Source organism: Panthera onca, chromosome B1, assembly GCF_046562875.1.
Source record: "Panthera onca isolate mPanOnc1 chromosome B1, mPanOnc1 haplotype 2, whole genome shotgun sequence".
Taxonomy (NCBI): domain Eukaryota; kingdom Metazoa; phylum Chordata; class Mammalia; order Carnivora; family Felidae; genus Panthera; species Panthera onca.
This window is the reverse complement of record NC_138342.1, coordinates 189167049-189189517: the sequence shown is the minus strand read 5'-3', so window position 1 is coordinate 189189517 and position 22469 is coordinate 189167049. Positions and strand designations below refer to the sequence as shown.

The following is a 22469-nucleotide window of genomic DNA, read 5'->3' as shown; positions in this document are numbered from 1 at the left end:
TAAATAAATACTATTATTGCAACTAAGTAAAAATAGGTAGATTCATAAAAATGAGGTAGGATTATAAACCTGCCCCCAACCTCTCCCCATTCCCACCCCAAATTAACTACAAAGAAATTTTTTTTTTTCAACTTAAAGTTTGGAATTATTTTCTTCATCTCAGTTGCTGAGTTCTCGGGAGCAGTCCGAATTCCCACGCATGCCCGTAGGGAATGAAGCCACACCTGTTCCTGCCCAGAACCCCATTTGTCCTGGCACACAGTGCCACCTCGCTCTGCCTATGGGAACGAGAGCTGAAAGGTGAGGTGACAGCAAGAATGATGTTTCCATATCCCCCGGCCTTCTCACAACCTCTGCTTGCACATAAGGGACGGGAACCCGTGAGATGCTACCCTGGTTTGCGGAGCTTACTAGGCTAGTGTGTGTGCATTTGTATCTCTAGAAAGAGGCTCCCTCAGGTTTTCCCTCAGAAAACCTCACAGGGTTCCGAGCCCCACAAAGGGCAGAGGCACCAGGCTGACGAGAAGACTTAAGTCTACAAATCCAAAGCTGGCTTCTGTTATGTCCTGTTTTATATCGTCACCAGCCTCTGGCTGAAATGTACAAAACACGGATTAGCACCTTCAGGAACCGCCGTGATTTTCAGTCTGCCTTGAAAAGTCCCATCTGCAACGGACCTGTCTTCCGCCTTCCAGCCGGCATCTAACACAAGTAATTCACAACACACCTGTGGATTCCGGGAGGCCGGAACACCACCACGCAGCGTTACGTGTCCAACGCACACGCGCACGACTGTTTCTACACCCCTTGCGAAAATAAGGGACCTTGGCAGCTATTTTACCTTGGCTCTGGAAAGGCACACGAAAAGCGGTGAAATCCCTCTGGTCCCCCGGGCCACGCATCTCATCCCTCCTTCCCCAAGAAAGGTCTGCTAAGCTGTTCTGCCTCTTGGCTCTCTGTCAAGAGATACCCAAGCCAAGCCTTCTGCATCTCACGGATCCTCAGATGAGGGAAGGGAAGGAAAAGTGGTGTGGGGTTCAGTCTAGGGAGGGCCAGCGAGCGCTATTCCCGAGCCGGCTTTGTGGCTCCTCGTGACGACCCCCCTGTCACATATACACTCCAGAGCACAGCTGCCAAACGTGGAAGGAGGAAGCTCACGTGGATTCATGAATGCCACAGGATGATCTGCCTCTACGGCAGGGAGCCATTTCCCGGACAGCTGGGCCGGAAACAAAAGGCAGCAGAAACTGATGCTTCCGGTGGCTCCCATACGTCCTTGGGGTCCTGCCTCCCCAGGGAGAGGCGGGGGCATCGAGATGTCTTGCTATCACGATCGAAATAAAAAGCAGCATCTTCCTGCTCCGCTCCCTCCCTGCCAGTGGAGGCTACTGAAACAGCTGTAGCTGTGGATCAGCTAGGACCCACAGGAATAAATAGAAATACACCCAGATCCCAGCCTCCTTTGTTTGTTACTGTTTATACAGTAACACAGGTGTCACTTCCACATATCTGTTCTGCTCGCTACGGCCGCCCTGGGGTTCTATGTCAGTGCAGTCCCAAGTTGGTCAGGTTCATACAATGCACCAAAGAGCCCTGTACCGGAAGGTATGGACCTCGCTTCTGCTCCTGTTTCTGTCATTGACCAGCTTGTGACGTTAGGCGAGGCCCATCCTTTCCTGGGGTATATTTTCCTCATCTATCACATGAGAGGGCTACTCTATGTTGGGGCTTCTAAATATCACTAGTACCCCCCAAGGCAGAGGAGAAATTCTGTTCTCCCAATGGACTCTGAGCACACTTCTAGAACATCATCTTAGAATTAAATTCAACTCCATAATGCATCCAACGTAAGTTCTAAAATAAAGTGCTTTTGAACCACCAATTAAGTTACTTAACCAGTTTTTCCCCAAACTGCTGTGTAAGACTTCTCCCTTTGCATGCTGCACATTGTCCCTGAAGCTCTGAGCTAGTGCAACACAGGGACTCAGTAGCGACCCTCCACCCCTCACAGCGTCTCCGAGAGCTGACCTATTTCAGTACCACATCCTGCACGAGGACACACAGAGCCAGAAAACTCACCTCTTTGTATGAAAGCCATTCATAGGGTTGGTCTGGCTTCCGAGAGCCTAAACAAGGGCCATTATCTGGAAAAAGGAAAACAAAAAACAAAAAATGGGCTTAACATGCATAAATATTCTAATTTGTACTCCATTCTATAAAGGATCAGGTAGACAGATTTTTGTCCCTAGATTACAAATAATGAGTTCAGGTCGAAAATATGTCCTCCCTAGGTTTCGGTCTCATTTGTTTGTTTGTTTCTATTTTGTTTCTTAAATGGAGTGGGAGAAGAGGGAAAAAATGAGAGGATATAGGTAAATACAATTTTTAAAGACACTCAATTTGTGAATTCTTCTTCAATACCCTATCGGTTTAGAAAGGAGTCAGGAGCTGAATGGCAAAGAAATTCTGGTGTAGGTGTTCAGAAGACTCCCTCAAAATTTCTAAATTTAAAGCATTCTAACTCAGAATATAAAAAGGAAAATACGATTCTTTGATGTCCAAATTCTGATGACCTGGACTTTATTTACACAGGCGAAGTCTTAATTGCAGAGAAACAAAAATAAAGAAAAGATGCAAAATGAGAGAAAATAAGGGGGTATTTATAAAAGTAAATGTTAAGAAATATCAGGATGGGAGCACCTGGGTGGTGTTAAGCGTCTGACTCTTGATTTGGGCTCAGGTCATGATCTCTAGGTTAGTGGGATTGAGTCCTACGTCGGGCTCTGCACTGACATCGCAGAGCCTGTTTGGGATTCTCTCTCCCACTCTCTCTCTGCCCTCCCCACCACCCCACCCCCCACTCACGTGCACTCTCTCTCTCAAAAATAAAATGAACATTGAAAAAAAAAGAAAAGAAAGAAATATCAGGACGTGTCCTGATTCTAACCCGGGTAACGAATAAACAGGAAGAAAGAAAACCCGGTATTAATTATTCACACTAAGTGCTAGCACAGTAATAAATATCATTCAAGTCATTTATATTTGGAATTATGCAAGTTTCTTTCTACAGATTAACCCCAAGCTAACTTTATGCTCAGTTTGTAGTTGTTGAAGGAAAACTATGTCCACTCCACCCCCAGCCCCCCACAAAATGCTGCCATATTCAGATGATGATCAGGGTTGACCACATACCAGAATGTTTCTTTTTTTTTTTTTTAAGTTTATTTATTTTTGAGAAAGTGGGAGAGAGAGAGAGAGAGCACGAGCCAGGAAGAGGCAGAGAGAGAGAGAGAGAGAGAGAGAGAGAGAGAGACAGAATCCAAGGCAGGCTCCAGGCTCTATCAGCACAGAGCCCAACGCGGGGCTTCCACTCACGAACCGTGAGAGCCAAAGTCGGACGCTTAATCAACTGAGACACCCAGGTGCCCCCCCCCCACCGAATGTTTCTCAACTAGGAACACGGGCCCTACCACCATCTGTGTGCCTGCACGGCTTCTACTACAGACTGTTTTGTCACCTCCCCTCTGAACAGGGTATCGGCATTTCTGTCTTGTGACTATAACATATCTGGCTTCCCCATTCCAGGCTCGAGTGGCAGTTCAGATGTTCTGATTTGGTCTGGGGGCCTGAAGAAGAGGGAGGGACAGTGGAGCACAGCCCCCCGTGGCAGCCTTGATACGCTGGACCTATTACACGGAGTCCCCCCGCTAGAGACGGGTGCTGCCTGTGCGGGTCAGTTGTGAGCACGGGGAGGACCCAGGCTGGATGAGTTCTCTGCTCCACACTGACTTCCTGGCTCTCTCTACAGCAGCCTTCATGCAAACAGAAAGAGCACAGAGGGCCTTATTCTCAGACCCACTTCAGTTCACAGGGACTGTAATGAAGACCACGCTGGACAACACAAGGTCCATCAGGGGCTGTTTTCAGACATTTGCCATGCGAAATAATGTGATTTTATTCTTTAAGAACAGGGACTGGCGATCTGTAGGCAGGGGCCGAATCAAGCCTGCCACCTGTTGTTGTAAATACAGTTTTACTGGAACACGGCCTCGCTTGTTCATTTACATATGATCTAAGACTGCAGCTGAGCAGTCATGGCAGAGACTGTATGGCCCTGAAAGCCAACCATCTTTACTCTCTGGCCCTTTACAAAAAATATGCAGACTCCAGCTCCCGGACACTGGGAACTTAAAAAAAAGATTCTATACCCAGGCCCTACTAACAAAATTTTTGATGTAACTGAACAGGGAAGGGGCCTGGGCCTCAGTGGTTTTTAAAAGCTCCCCAGGTGATGTGCAGTGTAGCCGGGGACAAGAATCCACTGACTGGCAGGCAGAGGGCCCCTCCTAGAAGTGGCTTCCTGCATGCGGTCTGAAAAGACCAGGTTTGAAAACTCCAGGCTGGCTGGCTCCTCCTGTCATTCACCAGACTCCTAACTACCTTATCTAGAGGATTTTGCTCTCCTGTAAAGGCTTAATCTTATGGTAGTCTAGAAAATTGAAGCTTAGAATAAAAAGCTCCTCTGGGGCAGGGGGAAGAAGGCAAAGTGATCTGCTGAGTAGTTTCCTTCAATCAGTACAGGTTAAGAAGACTGAACTTCGTTTTCTTCAACTTCTCGGAAACATTCACGTAAGACCCTCATTTTCCAAGTAGAGGAAGGTGACTAAAAAAAAAAGTTACTGTCCTAAGATGAGAGGAGAGTCAGAAGTAGAATGTAAGTTACCACACGACCTAGATGAGTTCATTCTCTACTAATAGTGGAAAATCATATAAACATTTATACACGGGACTCTGTGGTACTGGTAAAGATTACACACACATATGAACATGCATATACATACACACATATGTTTATTTTATATATATATATATATATATATATATATATATATATATATATATAATATATACAAATATTTTGATGTGGCCTTATGTTAGGCTGCTGTACCTTATGGGTATTTACTATCACAGACAAACCCTGCCCCTCACCCCAACTTTGAAGAAGTTCACAAATTAAATGCTCTCCCTTTATCGTGGGGCTTAATGAATCTGCTACAGGAACACCAGGACAAAAACACAACAGAGCAATCCAATTTTACCAGTATCAAGTAAAAACCACGGCACTTCCTGAGCACATACCACATGCAACATGTCGTGGGGACAGAGACAGTAATAGCACACGGCCCCTGGCAGTCAGGAGACTACGGCCTAGGGAGCAGTAGGAAAAATAAAAGCTAACCACCGAAAGATTTAAATAACAAACGTGTGGATCCCAAAGACCATTTCTAGAGAGTAACCCGGAATAAGCCAAAATGAAGGGGCTGAAACAAAAAGGGGTGGGGGGAAGTAGAGAGGACTCTCTCCATCTCTGAGGACACATTAATAGAGCACCTACGGTGTGCAGGTGCCGAGAGAAGAGACAGCTGCCTGGTTCATGGAGCACTGGCTAGTGGGACAGATGGGCAGTAAATGCCTCTGTTCCCTGGAGGGGCTGGTACAGAAATAGGTACAAGATGCTGGGGAAAGTGGGCATCTCCACCTGGAGGTAGGAGATGAAAACAAGGGAATAGGAAGGTTTTATAGAAAAGGTAAAAAAAAAAAAAAAGCAATACGAGGTTTACAGGATTAGTAGGCATATAGCAAGCGCCCGGGGCTGAGGTAGGAAAGAAGCAGCTTTATGATCAGGAAAAAGACAAATGCACAAAGGCACGGGGTGATGAGAAAGGAGAGGGGTTCTGGTTTTGGGAGAAGTTCAGTGTGACGTGAGGCAGGTATACATGGAGCCCTGGAAGAGAGAGAGGCTGGAAAGGCACGCAGGTACACGGGGTCTCTTAGGCCACCGTTGCTAATGAAGCGCAATCCCACGGGCCAACACTCGCCAAGTGTCTCAGGGAACACTGCTTCCTTGGGATGTCAGTGTTTATTTCTCAAAATATGGGTCTCATGCTCAAGTAAGTTTGAAAATGTTGGATTGGGTCCAATTAAACAGACCTTTTGACCTCAGGATATGTCAGAGCCCACAATGAGCTAACATATGTGTGACCCTCCACAAAATGCGGGACATGATGAAAACATATTCCACCATGGAACCCGCTCTGCCAGGGGATAAGCTGGAGGGGCTGCTGTGCTTTGGAGGTCACTCTGGAGAAGTTACAGGAGGAGACAGGGAGACCCGAACAGGTGGAAACAGGTGGAAGATGGGAGCAAATATGACTTTCTCCAGAAAGACCACTCATGCCGAATGAGAACCGTCAAGCATTCATCACACAAATCCCGCGAATGCTTACTTGACACCTGTATGCCCCGCAGGAAACCCTCGTACATGGTTGTGACATCATCATAGAAATACACCAAGGGCTCGTCGCCATCCAGTAGCACGGATCTCCGGGCACCATCACTACCCTGTAAAAAGACACAGACACGCGAGCGGTTAGAAGAAAATGTTGAAAATAAAAGGCCTCGCGTGCACGCCCGCAGTGCCCTGCGGGGGGGCCCCTGTGGAGCAGCTGCTCGGTATTTGCTGAATGAAGGGAAGTGCAGGATTTGCCAAGATGGGGCATTCAGCTGGGGTCAACTCCTGGCTTCAGAGAAGCAAGGCTAAGAGGGGCCCTGGGAAAAGGAAACAGGGGAGCAGATGTCTGAGCAGGGGTCTGGCAGGAGGACTGGAAGCCTGCCACCACCACACACTGTGACAAGCCTCAAACCTCTGCCATCGACAGCACAGGAGACTGCGTCTGGGTCAGCTCTCGTGGAAATGACACACCATTCAGTTGTGCTTCCAAAATGCCATGTATATTCCTTCCGAGATTATTGCCACTGTTACATCTCTGTGTCAACAGCAGTGTAACCTGGTAGGAACTTTAGACGCTCACATAGCATCTAACAGTTAACAATCACCAGCTACAAAACTTAGGGAGGTGCAGGGACATGTCTTGACTGCTTTGACTCGCTGCATTTGTAGGTGCACAGATTTTGTATCTCTGCGTACCCGTCTCTTTGTGGTCTTCCTTGGTTGGTGCAGAAAGTTTACCTCCTATTCACAATAACTCCTAACTAGTTGCAGAACTTATCATAAGAGGAAGTAGCTCTCTAGGGGTGCCTGGGTGGCTCAGTCGGTTGAGCATCTGACTCTTGATTTTGGCTCAGGTCACGGTCTCACAGTTCGGGAGTTTGAGCCCTGTGCTCTGTGCTGACAGTGCACAGCCTGCTTGGGATTCTCTCTCTCTCCCAAGGGGGTAGGGGGGTAAGAGGTAGTAGCTTTCAACCTCTGAGCTGCGCAGCCCTCCAGGGCCACAGAGATACTGTGGGTCCAGATAGCCACAGAAACACCAAGCATTCTCTAGGAACTGATAAATCAAAGCTCAACTACTATGATGTCAGAGCCTACAATTTTTTTCTTTTGAATTTCAGAGAGGGGGGTCTTCACATGTGCAATGGTCAGGAAACACTCTCTTGGGGAAATCACGCTACGATATAAGAACTTCTTGGTACTAAGAGAAAGGACTGTTCATAGTAGGAGAGATCATTTCTAGCATGAGATTTGAAGAAAGTAGATAGGAAAGCCTTCATGAAGAAGGGGGCAAAGGACTAGGTCTCAGAGACTAGAGTGTGAGATGGAAAAACGGGACACATTCCAGCAGAAGAACCAACATGGAGACCTTTATAGGTAACGACGGCCAGAGAGATTTTGGTGGATTCTTTTTCTTCTTCTTCTTGTATTTTTTTGTTTGTTTGTTTTTAGGATTTAATTGGTATCCTTCATACTCCTCCTGCAAGCTCTCCTCCCAACCAATTTATCATATATGTACTTCAAAAAGAGCAATAGTACAGAAGTATATTAAGGAAAAAAAAAAAAAAAAGACTTGTCCCTATTACCAGTTTGATGAGTTCCTTCCAGACTTCTTCTATGGTCTACATTTATATAAAGTCTTTCATTATCTACTACATATCAAATACGTGTTTGACACTTGCTCTAAGGCTACTAATAGCTTTCTGGAGTAAATATCATCCAAAGATATATTTTACAATTGTCACACAGTCTTCTCTATCTTGGCAAAAACTTTCTAACACCTGTAGCCATGATTCCAAACATAATTATTAATTATAACACACTATTTTATAAAGCAGTTATTCTTTGTGTGTATAATGGTGGGAAAATCTCTGCACTGTAGACTCATGATTATTACTCAATCTCTGCATCTGTTTGTTTTGCAAAATGGGGATACTGTGTGTCCACATCCAGGGTTATTTTCCGCTAAACAAAACTGGCCTTATAAAACATGAATATGTAGAATACTACTCGGATATCCTATAATATGCCATAATTATAATACCAGTCCTTCTTAGACTGTATCTTTTCTCCAACAAATACTCAGATTAAAATTCAGAAGCGATTTTGTTGCTTTATATTAAGCATTGGAAGCCTTTTCAATCCAGGAAGCCACCAAAAAGACCCAGGGCCTCACGGCTAAGGTAGGGAAAAAAGGCGCGAGGGACTGAGTGACAGAAAGCTAAGAAAAGAGGCATTATCAACTCATGGCCGGGATGGACAGGCAGCGTGGTAGCCCACAGGGAGGTCCTCATCACCTCAGCCTGGGACAGGGTCCCCTACACCTCTTATCATGACCCTCATTCATTCATGGTATCCCTCAGTGGTGTCTCTGCTAAAGCAATACTGCCCTCCTCATGCGTTCTGCTGAGGACCCTTATAGCTGTCAATGGGTCAGATGGGAATCAGGCGAACAAGACTCAGAGCTTTTTCTGAAGGAGCCCAAGTCTTATTCTTACATCACTCGAGGGGCTCCGAAGAGCACCAGCTAAGCAAAGAGCACAGAGGAAGTCAGAAAGAATAGACAGGAGTAGCCTGGAGTCTTGGGAGCACGGGCTCACCCTCAAGCTGAAGTCCTCCAAGGATGGTGTGGGGAACACCAGGCCTTTGTGAGGAAAGCAAACTAGCTAGCCCTGCGCCAGATGTACTGAATCAGAAACCCTGGGGGTGTGATCCAGCAGGCCGTGTTTTAGCAAGCTCTCCAGGGGATTCTGGTGCACGATATAGTGACAACCACCAGCCTGGAGGCATTAGGATCCCAGCAGGGATGTGGTGAAGATCCGAGTAATGCTTCAGAAAGAAATCTACAAGAAACCTGCGCAGCCTGAAGAAAGGGAGGGAGGGAAATCCACTCATTTGGACCTGAGTGAGGGCAGTGGCAAGTGGGCATGGGGAGAAGGGTGACCCCAGAAGCAGTACTGGCTAATGAATGGGATTTGGCAAGTACCTGGGTGTAGGAGCAGAGAAGGAGGTCTAAAGATAGCAGTTCCATTTTTTATCAGAAACAGAAGGCTGGGCATGGGGGCCAGGTTTGAGAAGAGAGTTAGCTAAGCTTTGGATATACGGAGACAATGTCCCTCTCAACACAGGTCAACTTCCCAAGTCCTATTTTGAGAATCCACTGCTGTAGAGTATAATTTCACAACAAACTCTGGTTAAATAATTCTTGAGTGAAGGTTAATCTTTTGGTGGTATATAATCTTCAGAACTTTGAGAAACATGGAGGTAAAACAGCCAAATCCAAGTTCAAGAAGTTAGTCATATCCCAAAATCCCAAATCATCTTAACAAAGTAATCCGAAGACAAGATATTTATTATTATTCTAATTAGCCATTAGAATAATTAGCAGAAGTTTGAAGAGGAAGCAGTGAAAGAGTTCTATGCCAAAAAGGCACACCGATTCGGTGAGACTGGATAAAAGGTCACACTCACTGACTTGTAAGGCAAGTCTGTAATTTCAACAGAGGAGCCTGAAATGAAGGGGGGGGGGGGCAGGGAGGGCACTAAACAAGATCTATGCTTTGAAATGTGTCGCTCTGTGAAATGAGCACGCATTCCCCTGAAGAATCATCATTTTTGATGTGCATACGTGTTACCATTCTTCTCGAACAAAAATGTTATTTGTAAACACTGGGTGTTAGCAACCTTACTTATGCCTACCAAGGGGAGGGATTGCACGGAGCATTGGGAAGCCCAGCTATAACCACCAAGCTCAAGATGTCTGTATGTGCTACAAATTCGAATCATTTCAAAAGAAGGGTATTTCATTACTGGGTCGTGCAAGTACATTTAGCTATTTCTAGGAACATCTACTTAAATGGAAAAAAAAGTACTTTAAACTTGGCCCTTCTGGACTTCTGGTATAAACCTACAGATTTGGGGGCATGGGGGTGGTTTCAATGGTGCTCAAGAAACGGAGAGCTAAACAGACAACCCCAATTCAATGTGCAGGAAATCAGTCAGTAAGATTGAGTGTCAAGGAGGATTATGCTATACGCTTCTTTAATGTGGTTTTATAGGTTTTCCAGCTAAAAAAAATAGAAGATGATGAATCAAACACACGATGGGCAAATCACTGCTCATGAGTACATTCTGCAACATCTATAGAAGCTAAGGTTCCTCTTGAGGTCAGTCTCCCCACGTGGGCTGAATTAGGAAATAAAGGTTCAAGTTCAATCCACTTAGGGCCAATAAGGGCAGGGCCACAGTGGACATATGCACTATCAGTGGTCCCCAAGACCAGAACCCTTGCCAATACAGGGATCCCTTGCTTTCTGAAAGTTCATTTTATGGCACTTTTATGAAAGACCCAATGAGTACTTGTCTGTTTTCACTAACCGGAAGAAATCTGAAGAGGAGTTCTGCTTTTATGAAAGAGCTGTTACTGTACTAATGTAGGTGTTTTATAAAAGGGAAGTGGCTAACTTGAACTTTTGGAAAATGGCGGACGCTCTTGACTGATGCCATTTAGACCTACAGAAGCTTTCACGGGGGCGCTCTACTTTCGGATAACAGGGGAAGCCTGTATTTGACAAAAAGGACTCTTGATGGTGATGGTCATTTTGTGCACTCTCATATCTAAATACAAAACAAAATGACACCCTTGAGGGTTTCTGAGGGTTGGAAAGACCCAGGCCTTAGAAACTGTGGTGTCACTCACCTCAATGTGGGCCCTGACAGGCAAGTTCCTCCTTTGTTACTACTGTTTAGTCCCTCTAACGGGGAAGGGGCCGGAAGATGGAGGGAGACACGGGAGGGAAGGAGAACAGAACAGTGGTGTAACTTGTAAGGAGACTGTTGAAGACGCATGTGGATTTTAATGTTAAATCCGTCTCTGGGGGAAAGGTTCCAGATGGAATCACAGCCCTGGGTGGGGGGGGGGGGGGCATGGTGGGGCTGGTGGGGAGACCTTTTTTTTTTTATTTGCTGTTGCCGACATCCTCCATGTGAACTACTCTTCCCAGCACTGGCATTTTTACACGTTTTTACGTGCATCTTACCCTCCGCAGACCACACTGTCTGCTTCTTTCTAGAAACAGGCACAAAACTACTCTTCCATCCAGTGACCTCTTGGACTCTCTGCTGTATCCAACCAGGGCCTGTAAAGGCCAGCCAGTAAGTGGCCTTCCAAACCATGTTTCCCGAATGATAAGAGAACATCTAAAACACACCTAGATGCCCCATGATAGGCTACACCGTAAATGCCCCCGCGGAGCGAAGAACCCTCAGGCTCACCGTTGATGCTCACCCTTTAACTAGCTGACTTCCCCAGATCCTTTCCGCCCAGGGAGTAAAGAAAGGGCGGAACCATCACGTCAGTGCTGGGTTCTGTCATCTGAGTGCAGGAACGACGGAGGGTAAGTATTTCCTGAGCACCTGAGTGTAGCCAGCCAGCCACTCCACAGGTGAGCGAAGAGCCTGCGGGGGAGGCTTTCATGTGACATCTCAAATGTTGTCCAGAGACACGGACATCCGATACGGTGAGAAGTTTCTTTGTGGATCACAAGCAGGGTTCAAACTCGCCCCCACGCTGTTAGTCTCCATCTTGGAGGAGCCGGGCCCGGATCATAGATGGCCGCCTGGGTTTCTTCCATTCTTCAACACTTTCCTCTAAAGCCCTAGAACACCTTCCATCTCACCCCTAGTTTACTCTCCTGTTTCCTTCTTCCTGAGCACCTCCCCACTGCCATCCCAAGGGGAGGAGTTGCTTAGGTTGGGGGCTGGGGGGGAGGCTGACAAGCACATTTCAGGCTCATCACCAGGGGAAATCGGCCAACCACAGAAGGGCAAATGGCACCCTCCCACCTCTGCGAGAGGGAAGAAAGTCTGGAGTCACAAAATCCAAACCCCCACAAACACACATTGTTCCAGCAAAACAAAACTGCCTATAACATCTCTACATGCCTGCCATTTGGAATATGCGAAACATTCTGCCCCACTTCTGACTTCTAAAGGGAACCGGTGTCTGTTTCTCATCCATGGTTGGCCTTCTAAGACATGAATGCGAAGCAGGGATTTTTTGTCGAGAGGCTCAGAAGGGTTACATTTGCCATTTTTCACCTGGCACCCGTTGACCCTGCTTGGGGGACGCTATTTTTAAACTTAAATAAATATTCCAGCACACGCGTCTGTCGTTTATGAACATGTGTATGTTCCCTGCTTAATGAAGCCTGTGAGAGGCAGCATCATTTGTACAAAATCAAATCGTGTTCTCAGACCTGCTTTACCATATTCCTGTTCGGTGAACTGAAGCTTTTACTGCCAGGTTTACATGGAATCCAGAAATAAAAAAATTTTCCCCCTAAAACAATCACCTTTCTTTCTTTGAATTCCTCAAGGCCGCTACTTAATACTTCTGCGGCCTAGTCTTGGCACGAAGATCAGAAACCTGCCTTCAGTTCTCTGCAATGCCCGTCTTTCACTCTGCAGCCCACTCACGCCACCCACCGCTGCCCCATGACCATGACCAGCAGTGACACTTCTACCGCCTCATTCGAATCACTGGTCACTTCTAATTAGCAGACAAGCCTCAAAACACAGAGAACCTCAGTTACGTTTTCTGCAACGTGAGTGAAGACAAAGTAACCAACGAGGTTTGTTATACTTAGTTACGAAGAAGCCTGTTTCGTTTTGGAAGAGGTGCTAAAGTTACCTAAAGGCATGAAAATGCTGACGTTCGTACACTCCCAGAATATTAGGTCTAAACAAAGGCGCCCCTCCAAATACATTCTCTGCATCCACCCCCACGGCCCCAACTGCTAGGGCCGCTGGCTGAAAATGCCCTCGGATGCCATAGCACTTTAGAAAAATGCATTTGAAAACTCTCTGAGCACCACAGCAGGCAAGCTACTAGGGGTAAGATTAGAAAGGCGGGGTGCCCGGGGGGCTCAGTCAGTTGGGCGTCCAGCTTCGGCTCAGGCCATGATCTTGTGGTTCGTGCGTTCGAGCCCTGCATCAGGCTCTGTGCTGAAGGCTCAGATTCAGCCTGGTTCAGATTCTGTGTTTCCTCTCTCTGTCCCTCCCCGTTCATGCTCCGTCTCTCTCTCTCTCTCTCTCTCCCTCAGAAACAAATTCAAAAAAATGTAAACATTTTAAAAAGGATTAGAAAGGCAAATCTTTGCCGACATCTTTGACCACATGCACAATTATTTTCCAATCAGACCAGAGAAGAACAGGCAGTGGGGAACAAGGACTAGAAACCTGCAATTACAAATGGCAAGTAAACGAAAGCTAATGCCTAAAAACAGGATTTGCACAAGCATTACCCGCAGGGAGGAAGCCAGAGCATCAAACCAGGAGATTCTTCCAAAGTCCTGCACGTGCTTCTGCTCCACCACTCCGAGTCTTGCCGGAGATGGGAATTCTGTTTTTATCAATGTTTGTATTTACAAGTGACTGCAGAAACGACTAGACCGCTCCTAATATTTCTCCTTTCCTCGTCATGCTCACCTGCTACCTCCCCCTGGGTTCAAATTCGGGAGTCTAACGCCCCCTCTTACAGACGCTCTGCCACTTGTTGCACAGACCGTGGGGCCGGTGTTAGTTCCACCATCTGACTGCACCTGCCCTTCCCAGACAACTTCCCTTCCTGCTCTGCCCTCCCAGCTCCCACTCAGACTCTCCCTGCATCGCTGCCTCACTGTGGAGTTTGGTCCTACCCCACTGGACGACAGCACCCCCACCCGGAACCAGCCCCAGCCATTCAAGTCCAGGGTATTGCCATGGTTTGCCCTTTGTTTTTGTTTGTTTGTTTGTTTGTTTTTTGTTTTTTTTGTTTTTTCCCCAGCCTTACTGAGGTGTAACTGACAAAAGTGTGAGATACCTAAAGTACACGATGTGATTTGATGTATGCTTCCATGAGTCAACTTCTTTTTGGCATTGCCACTTTTGGCTTTGCCAATGTCATTAGCCCAGAGGTAGACACTTTGTCTCTGCAAGTCCTATGTGAGGAAACCATGACATTTATTGAGCAATGCTTCCACAGGCCAGATATGTTCCATTTAGTTTGCTTTTTTCGGGGTTCTTATCAGAGAATGAACCAGCGTTTTGGCTTTATGGCATGAGAACAAGTTGTCCTGTTAGTTTAAGGACAACCCTCACCCTCTGCCAGGGACAGAAGGAGACCTCAAGAGGACCGCTGGCCAGCCTACAAGCTGCATGAGGACAGCAGCCTCTTCTTCCAGGTATTGGGCGCATATCACATGGCAGGTGATCAAGTGCTTGCTGAAGGGAGGCCATCAGATAATTACCCTGTGAAGCATGGAGGATCGAATCCAGAGTGTCACCTCCCATAGCACAGGCTTAAAATGCTAAGGCAAGGGGTGCCTGGGTGGTTCAGTCGGTTAAGTGTCCGACTCTTGATTTCAGCTCAGGTCAGAACCTCACAGTTGTCGGATCAAGCCCTGCATCGGGCTCCATGCTCAGTGTGGAGCTTGCTTGGAATTCTCTCTCTCCCGCTCTCTGCCCCACCCCTGTTCGTGTGCACACACATGAGCTCTCAAAATAAATAAAAAAAAAAAAGAATCAAATCTTTTTTTTTTTTAATTTTTTTTTTTTTTTAACGTTTATTTATTTTTGAGACAGAGAGAGACAGAGCATGAACGGGGGAGGGTCAGAGAGAGAGGGAGACACAGAATCCGAAACAGGCTCCAGGCTCTGCGCGGTCAGCACAGAGCCCGACGCGGGGCTCGAACTCACGGACAGCGAGATCATGACCTGAGCCGAAGTCGGCCGCCCAACCAACTGAGCCACCCAGGCGCCCCAAAAAGAATCAAATCTTAAGGCAAGTTGCTAATCATAAATATCCCAACATGTGGATGTATCAATCTCAAGCTTTTACGCCAAAAGGCCAGCCAGCCAGCATGTGCCTGAATGTCATGAGATCGTTTGGTGTGGAAGTCATCCAACTTGGGAGCCAAGATGAGTGATCCCCGAAGAGCCGATCCTGCATATTGAAAGATATGAACCCACACCAGAACCAAGGTCCAGTAACCAACAAGTTTAAACAGTGAATCTGTTATGGACTGACTTGTTTGGTTACCCGAGGTAAGTCTGAAACTAAGCTCTGATATTCTGAAAATGAAGTCTTAAGAAAGCTATGGACTTAGAGATATAGAAAAGTTTTTTACGTTCTGCAGTCTACTCCCTTCTCTAATATTCAAAGACAAGGCAAATAGCTTGGGTTTTCATTTAAGTACATCATAAATCCTTCCGTCTTAATTTGGCAAGTGAGCCATTTCAATGCTTCTGACATCTCTCACCAAATCTAGGAATTCCCATACTCTTTCCACTTCCTCCTTCAGCAATTACCTGGATTCTCATTTACGCTTTGGAATGGTTTGGTGCCTCAATCCCTTAAACTCCGGTAGGTGGACCTACGACCGACCGGCACCAAGTTTTGCTCTGACCCCATCTACATCTGACCTGGGGCACGGGCAGAGGATGCGGGGAGGCAGAAGCTCACCAGAAATCCGGTTTTGCCACCGCCGCCCCGGCTGTGACAACACTATGCTCCCAGCCCCGGCCTCACGCCCACACCACCCCGCTTTCTGCTCCCACACCCATCTCGTGTGTGGAACCTCAGCCCCCGTTCTTACATCACCAGCCCCGCTTCTTCCTTCCATCTGCATTACCTTCAGACGGTTTTGCCTCCAATACCCATTTTCAGAAGAGCCTGCTCCTGGGTTCAAAGGTCTAACCACTGACTCTTCAGATTAATCTAGACAGACCCCAACTTTATTATCCTCCCCCACCCCCTGTAAAGCCCTATTACAATACCTGACGTTCAAGCACTGTAATGAAGGCAGTATAACAAAGCTCTAGATAGTTCACTAACTATGTAATATAATTTCGCCTCTTGGGACTCGGCTGTTTTCCTGTGTATAAAACTTGAGGGTTAAAAGAGGAGGCCTTCATAGAAGAAGAAAACTAACACTTACTGGACACTCGGTATGGGCCAAGTGGACCCTCTGCAAGTATCTAGGCAGTCCTCTTAACCGTGAGGGAGGGAAGGATCTATCACTTCTGTTCTCCAGATAAGGAATGTGAAGGTCAGAAAAGTCAGGGGAACTTGTCCAAAGCTGTCTTCCTGGTCTAAGCAGAGGAGCGAGGTCCAGCCTCTGCCAAATCCGCTTGCTTCTCCGGTCCCTTCTAGCTGCATCACGCTCTCCTATGTCCCTAAGCTGCGACCACCAAGGCCTGGGCCCCTGACTAGCCCCGAAGGGTTTCCGGTCACTGCGGTTAAGGTCATCTTCACCCGGGGGACACGGGGATCTCAATCTCGGCCAACAGACAGAGACCAGCGGAAACCTGGACACGTGTGAATCACTTGTGAAAGTGAGTAGAGACTACACGGACACAGAGAAACTCGCTTCCCCCCGCAGCTTGGAGTTAGGGAGCAGAAGCAAAAGAATTCCGCGGAAGATGGAACTCCTCCCTGACACGCAGGGAAAGGCAGGCCTTCGGGTCACACTGCTGACACACGGTGTCAGCTGCCACCACAAAGGCACGGGCTCGGCCCTCAACATAGGGTCCGGATCACACCGTGTGTGAAATTGAAGAGACACTTGTTGGACTCAGTTCTGAACTTCAGCTTCTCTGTCCCGTTCTGCAGCTTATGGCCTCACTGCTTTTCTTACACGGGGCACAGCACGGTGCTAATGTCCTCTTTATCACCCTTTTTATTTATTTATTTATTTATTTATTTATTTATTTATTGACTTACTTACTTACTTACTTTTATTTATTTTAGTTCATCCAATTTCTTTAACAGGAAGGGAAATACTACCATAGCAAAATATTTTTTTCTTCACAAAGTAGCTTAGAGAACTATAAATGGGATGTTACTTTTATTTTTATTCATTTGTTTCTCTTGTCGAAAGGCTGACAATTTAATTATTCCCACTTTTATGCAGTTCCCCAAGACAATAATTGACTATTTTCCTTCACAGAGGACACCCTCTACATGTCCACAAAATCAGAATCTGTTTCTCCAGTGTCACCCTGACTTCTAGAAGGAAATGTTAGAAGCTGTAACTTCTCAAGAACCTCCGGGCCACAGCTTTAAGAAGGTGTAGCGTGGAATCAGCCAGTGTGGCTGGTATCAGATGCAGCAGAACCAAAAAGTGCAGACGCCTCATTTTAACACCCATGGAAGGTTTATGGGAAGAGGGGGGTGGAAATCTGGAGGCGAAATGGGGGCAGGGCGGGAGACCAGGGTGTGGACTGGCAAATGGCACTTGTTTTCAAAGGAACAAAGGAACAAAACAACAGTATTTTATTCTGACGATCAGTTCCTACATCGGTGCCAGATACACAGGCTCCTGATGAATACTTAATGAAATGAATTAAGTGCTTCTTTCTGCCACAGAACTCCTTATGACCACGCTACCTACAGGAAAGCACCTGTCGTTATGGAGCATCAGAACTCAAAGCTTGTCTTTATTTCAGTATTTTAAGTTCTCTTTTTAGAAATGCAAAGCAGGGGAGCCTGGGTGGCTCAGTCGGTTACGCGTCCGACTTTGGCTCGGGTCATGATCTCGTGGTTTGCGGGTTTGAGCCCCGCGTCGGGCTGTGTGCTGACGGCTAGGAGCCTGGAGCCTGCTTCGGATTCTGTGTCTCCCTCTCTCTCTCTCTCTCTCTCTGCCCCACCCCCACTCACTTGCTCTCTATCTCTCAAAACAATAAATAAAATCTTAAAAAAAAGAAATGCGAAACAAATTTTGTATCTACTCCCAAGACCGACAAATTCTGAAAATCAAAGCTGAATCCAGTTCTGTAGGCGAAGAGAAAAATCAGGGAGACTCTACCAGGTAGTGGAATTATAGATTTTAATTTTCTTTGTGCTTATCAGTAGTTTTCCACCGTTCTGCAGAGGACATGAATGCTTATTTTAATAAGTCTCAGAATGACTTTATGCTAAGCTGGAACTTAAAAAGCACACTGTAAGTGCCTCCACAATTTCTCATACAATTAGAATTAGGCATTTACAGTTACTGCTAAATTATAAATATCTTAAATCTGCACTTGCCAAGTACTCTTTTCATAGCGATGGCGATGCTACCCTGAGGCACCAGGTCCTCCGCCAGAAGAGAAGGAATGTCAAAAACCCCACACTCATGTATTAGAAAAATTAAATTCTACTCCTTCTTGGCTTGTTATTAGCTGAAGTGAAATTTTGTTTTTTTAATTTTTAATGTTTATTTATTTCTGAGAGAGACAGAGGGTGAGCAGGGGAGGGGCAGAGAGAGAGAGGGAGACAGAATCCAAGGCAGACTCCAGGCTCCAAGCTGTCGGCACAGAGCCCGACGCGAGGCTCGAACCCACGGACCACGAGATCATGACTTGAGCTGAAGTCAGACGCCTAACCCACTGAGCCACCCAGCCGCCACTGGCTGAAGTGAAATATTAAGTCACATTTACCTTCTAAACAAGGTATGAAAACACCTTTTCTTGGCAATAATTCGGCCATTTTATCTTTACATTTTGGTCTGAATTAGACTGATGTATCTTCTACAGATTATAAAAATTTCAAATTAATGAATCCAAGAAAATTGTCTAAAAGAACTAAAACCCTGTAAGTAATAAAATGGTCCTTATCAGGCAGGCCAAGGCTTCGTGTGGAAGGGTACCCTCTCCTCCTCATGGCCATCAGCCTGGGGACCAGGGCAGGAAGGGGAAGAAGAGACATTCTTTATGTACATTTAGAGTTATGAATACTGAAAATCGATTCTGACTTAGGTAGGGAAAAGCAAGAAACCACAACGCAGAGAGTAGGTGGAGAGTCAGGGCACCAGTGAGAACTTGGCTGCTTCATCTTTTCAACCCCTCACATTTTATACGAAAGAGATTCAAAAGGGAGGAAAGCAGAGCAGAAACATCAAGAAAGAATCTCTCTGGGACGCCTGGGTGGCTCAGTCGGGTAAGCGTCCAACTCCTGATTTTGGTTCAGGTCGTGATCTCATGATCTGTGGGTTCAAGCCCTGCATCGGGCCCTGTGCTGACAGTGCAGAGCCTGCTTGGGATTCTTTCTCTCTCTCCCTCTCTTTCTGCCCCTCCCCTGCTCGTAGGCACTCTCTGTCTCTCTCTCTCTCTCTCTGTCTCTCTCTCTCTCTCTCAATAAATAAACATTTTTTTAAAAATTTAAAAAAAAAAAGAAAAAATTCTTTCTGAAAGGGTCCCTTGCTTTCCCTGTCCCATCCCACCTGCTATGCCCTAACCAGGGAATGCACACTCTGGTTTCATTTTCATGAGGACAAGAGCATGGCCTGTAGTTTGGCCATGTTATGTACAACCACAGTCCTCAACAATTCAACCTTGGATCCCTCCCGAATGCCCTTGCGTGATCACGTCCTACCTGAGATTCTGTGGCCATGTTATTCTGGCAAGTTCCTAGCCTCGCCTCATCCTAGGTGCCATCTCAGAGTCCCTTTCAACAGCTGGGGGATGTGTTCTAAGTATCAGGTATACCGCAGATGAAATCCTTCTTTCTGGAACATTTGTTTGACATCTCTCTTCTCTGCTGGAACATCAGCCCTGCGAGAGCAGGGACTCTGGGCCCATCCTTTCTGGAATCCTCCGGGCCCCCACCCTCCATTTATTAACATAGACAAACGTCAGTCTGTTGAACACAGTTTAGCTTACAAAGTGGCCTTGCAAATATCTGATGGTGACGGAAACCGGTCAGTGTCGCATTCAATGGGAAATCTGGGGAAATGCAGAGAAAACCCACATGGCAGGCCGGCAGGCCCCTCCACTTACCGCCACCTCCACAGACTGCAAGGACAGGTCGCATGGTGGCTTCAGGGCTTTGGGTCTCGTGGCGTACCAGAAGGTGGTGAGGGCTGCAAAAGCTCCAAAGCCCATGAGCGTGTTGGTCGGAAGAGTGCGAACGTACTGTCGTAAGTCAACCAGCTCTGGCATTCGAAAATACCGGAACAACTCGTGGGCTTGCATTGTCCTGTGTCGCTGGCTCCCTCAGCTGAATTCTGTCAGGAGAGAAAAGATGTCATGTTCATTCCAGCAAGGCAGGACTTGTCTCCAGAATTCCCGACGGCCAAGCATCCCACTTGATGCCTGGCTGACCAATCGAGGCATTAAACCCACAGGCCTGATGGTCCAGCTCTCTTCCTGGCTGCCGAATTTCATTTTTCTAAGAACACGTCAGAAATTCATTTGACTTCCATCATTTTGTGCCAAGTGTCCATTCCCCACGTTAAAAAGATTTTACTCACAAAGAATTCTCGCCATAACATGCTCAAGTGGCGTAAGTTACCAGTTTCTTCCCTGATAGTGTGCCTCTGTTCTCTCCCACCTAATCAAATACACTCAAGTCTCGCTATCAGGGCTAATGAGGAGAAAAGGGGAAGAGGCACAAGTAAGCCCAAACTACCCAGCAGCCGTCTGCTCCCCCTTCTTCCGAAAGATTTCTCATCAGCTCTGGATCGGTCCAATGGACCAACCTACATGTCGGTATGTCTCTCGCTTTCCCCATGCTCTCTGTACCATAAAAGCAGCAATACAAATGCAGAGGAAACTGCAGTTCTCTATTCTGCTAAAATAATGTTTTATATTCCTCAAGATATTATAACCAAAATATAATAATAATAATAATAAATGGATGTACATAAATTCTAAACCATCTACCACGTATCTAGAGAGAGACTGAAGCATAGTATTTGAGAAGTATAGAATAATATTTAAGATCCCAGATTCTACAGCCAAATTCTGTCTTCCCAGCTTATTAGTTGTATGATTTGGAATTACTTAACTTCTCTGTGCCTCAGTTTCCCTAACCAAAAATGGAGATTGAAAACAGACCTATCTCATGGGGATTTTATAATGGTTACATGATTTACAGAGAGCTTGGAATGGCATGGGGCCCCAGAAGCTACTCAATAAATGCTAAGTACTATCATTATTTCATCTACCAACATCCTGTGATTAGTCCTTTATGCAGAACCGTAAGGTACAGAGTTAATAAAACAACAACAACAACAACAACAACAACAACAAAGCAGTCAGAACACAGGGGTGCCCGGGTGGCTCAACCGGTTAAGTGATTGACTCTTGATTTCGGCTCAGACCATGATCTCGTGACCAGGGGATCGAGTCCCTGTCAGGCTCCATGCCCAGTGTGGAGTATGCTTGGGATTGATTCTCTCTCTCTCTCCCTCTCTCTCTCTGCTCCTCCCTCACACACTCTGTGTCTCTCAAAATAAATAAATAAGTAAACTAAAAAAAAAAAAAAAAAAAAGCCAAAACACACAGAAGAAAATTGGACAAACAACCTAATGTATATGAAAGCCTCAAATTGGATGGGATAGACAATTTATATATACATCAGCATAAAAAGTGTCAGAACAGGAAATAAGTACAAATAATTCTAATTAGAAAACGATTGATGAACCACTACTATAAAGTATGTTTGGCAGTAAAGGGAAGGAAATCATAGCGAATGCTCTGAAAGGCTTTTCTCAAAAACTGCCTGCCAAGTGTGAATGCTTTAGCTGTGCTTCAGATGGTAGCTGTGAGTTCCTTCTTGTATGTCCTTTTAAATACCGAGGTCACAAAACTGAACATAATTTTCTTTTTTCAGATACAGAAATCTTTAAATCTCACTCTCTACCGCTGTAAATTTTGTTTAGAGAGGAGCAGAGTATCAGGTGTTTTCACTGGCCATCACTATCTTAATGTATTTGCTCAGCTCGTGCAATCTTGCGTCACAACTCTGTGTAGGTACGCGCGCGCGCGCGCGCACGCGCACACACACACACACACACACACACACACACACACACACACGAAAGTTCCTTCCATGACAACCGAGAAGGAACAGATAAGCAAAATTTCTTCAGGTCATACTTCTGGAGGAGAAGCTCCCCTACTTACAATACCACTCACCATAGGTGCCACCAACAGCTGACTGCTAGGTGACTACTGCGGAGCAGAAGAGGTGGTGGGAGGGGGGCGGGGGGAGGAGCTCAGCTGGCGTTTGCCCGACCTGCCAAGGTCTCTCAGGACATTTGTCACAGGCCGACTCCTGTCCTGCTGCCCACTGGGCTAAAGGTAACTATCAGACAAAATTCACACTTGACTTCCCAGGAGAAGCGGGTGGAGGATGGGCCAATGAGCAGCTGGGAGC

The 22469-nt window shown here is 46.3% G+C and overlaps 1 protein-coding gene across 8 annotated transcripts in view; it reads right to left on the bottom strand.

The window, feature by feature from the left end:
* ACSL1 (acyl-CoA synthetase long chain family member 1) overlaps positions 1-22469 on the bottom strand; it is a 71942-nt gene that overhangs the window by 29640 nt on the left and 19833 nt on the right. For all 8 annotated transcript variants that reach the window (XR_013554992.2, XM_060652898.3, XM_060652904.3 and 5 more), the window contains exons 2-4: positions 20087-20313; positions 6288-6402; positions 2080-2144 (exon numbers count right to left, since the gene is read on the bottom strand). Coding sequence is in view for 7 of the 8 variants with exons in the window: in XM_060652898.3 (XP_060508881.1) it covers positions 2080-2144; positions 6288-6402; positions 20087-20281 (375 nt within the window). In the remaining variant the exon portion in view is untranslated. The remainder of the gene's footprint in view (positions 1-2079; positions 2145-6287; positions 6403-20086; positions 20314-22469) is intronic.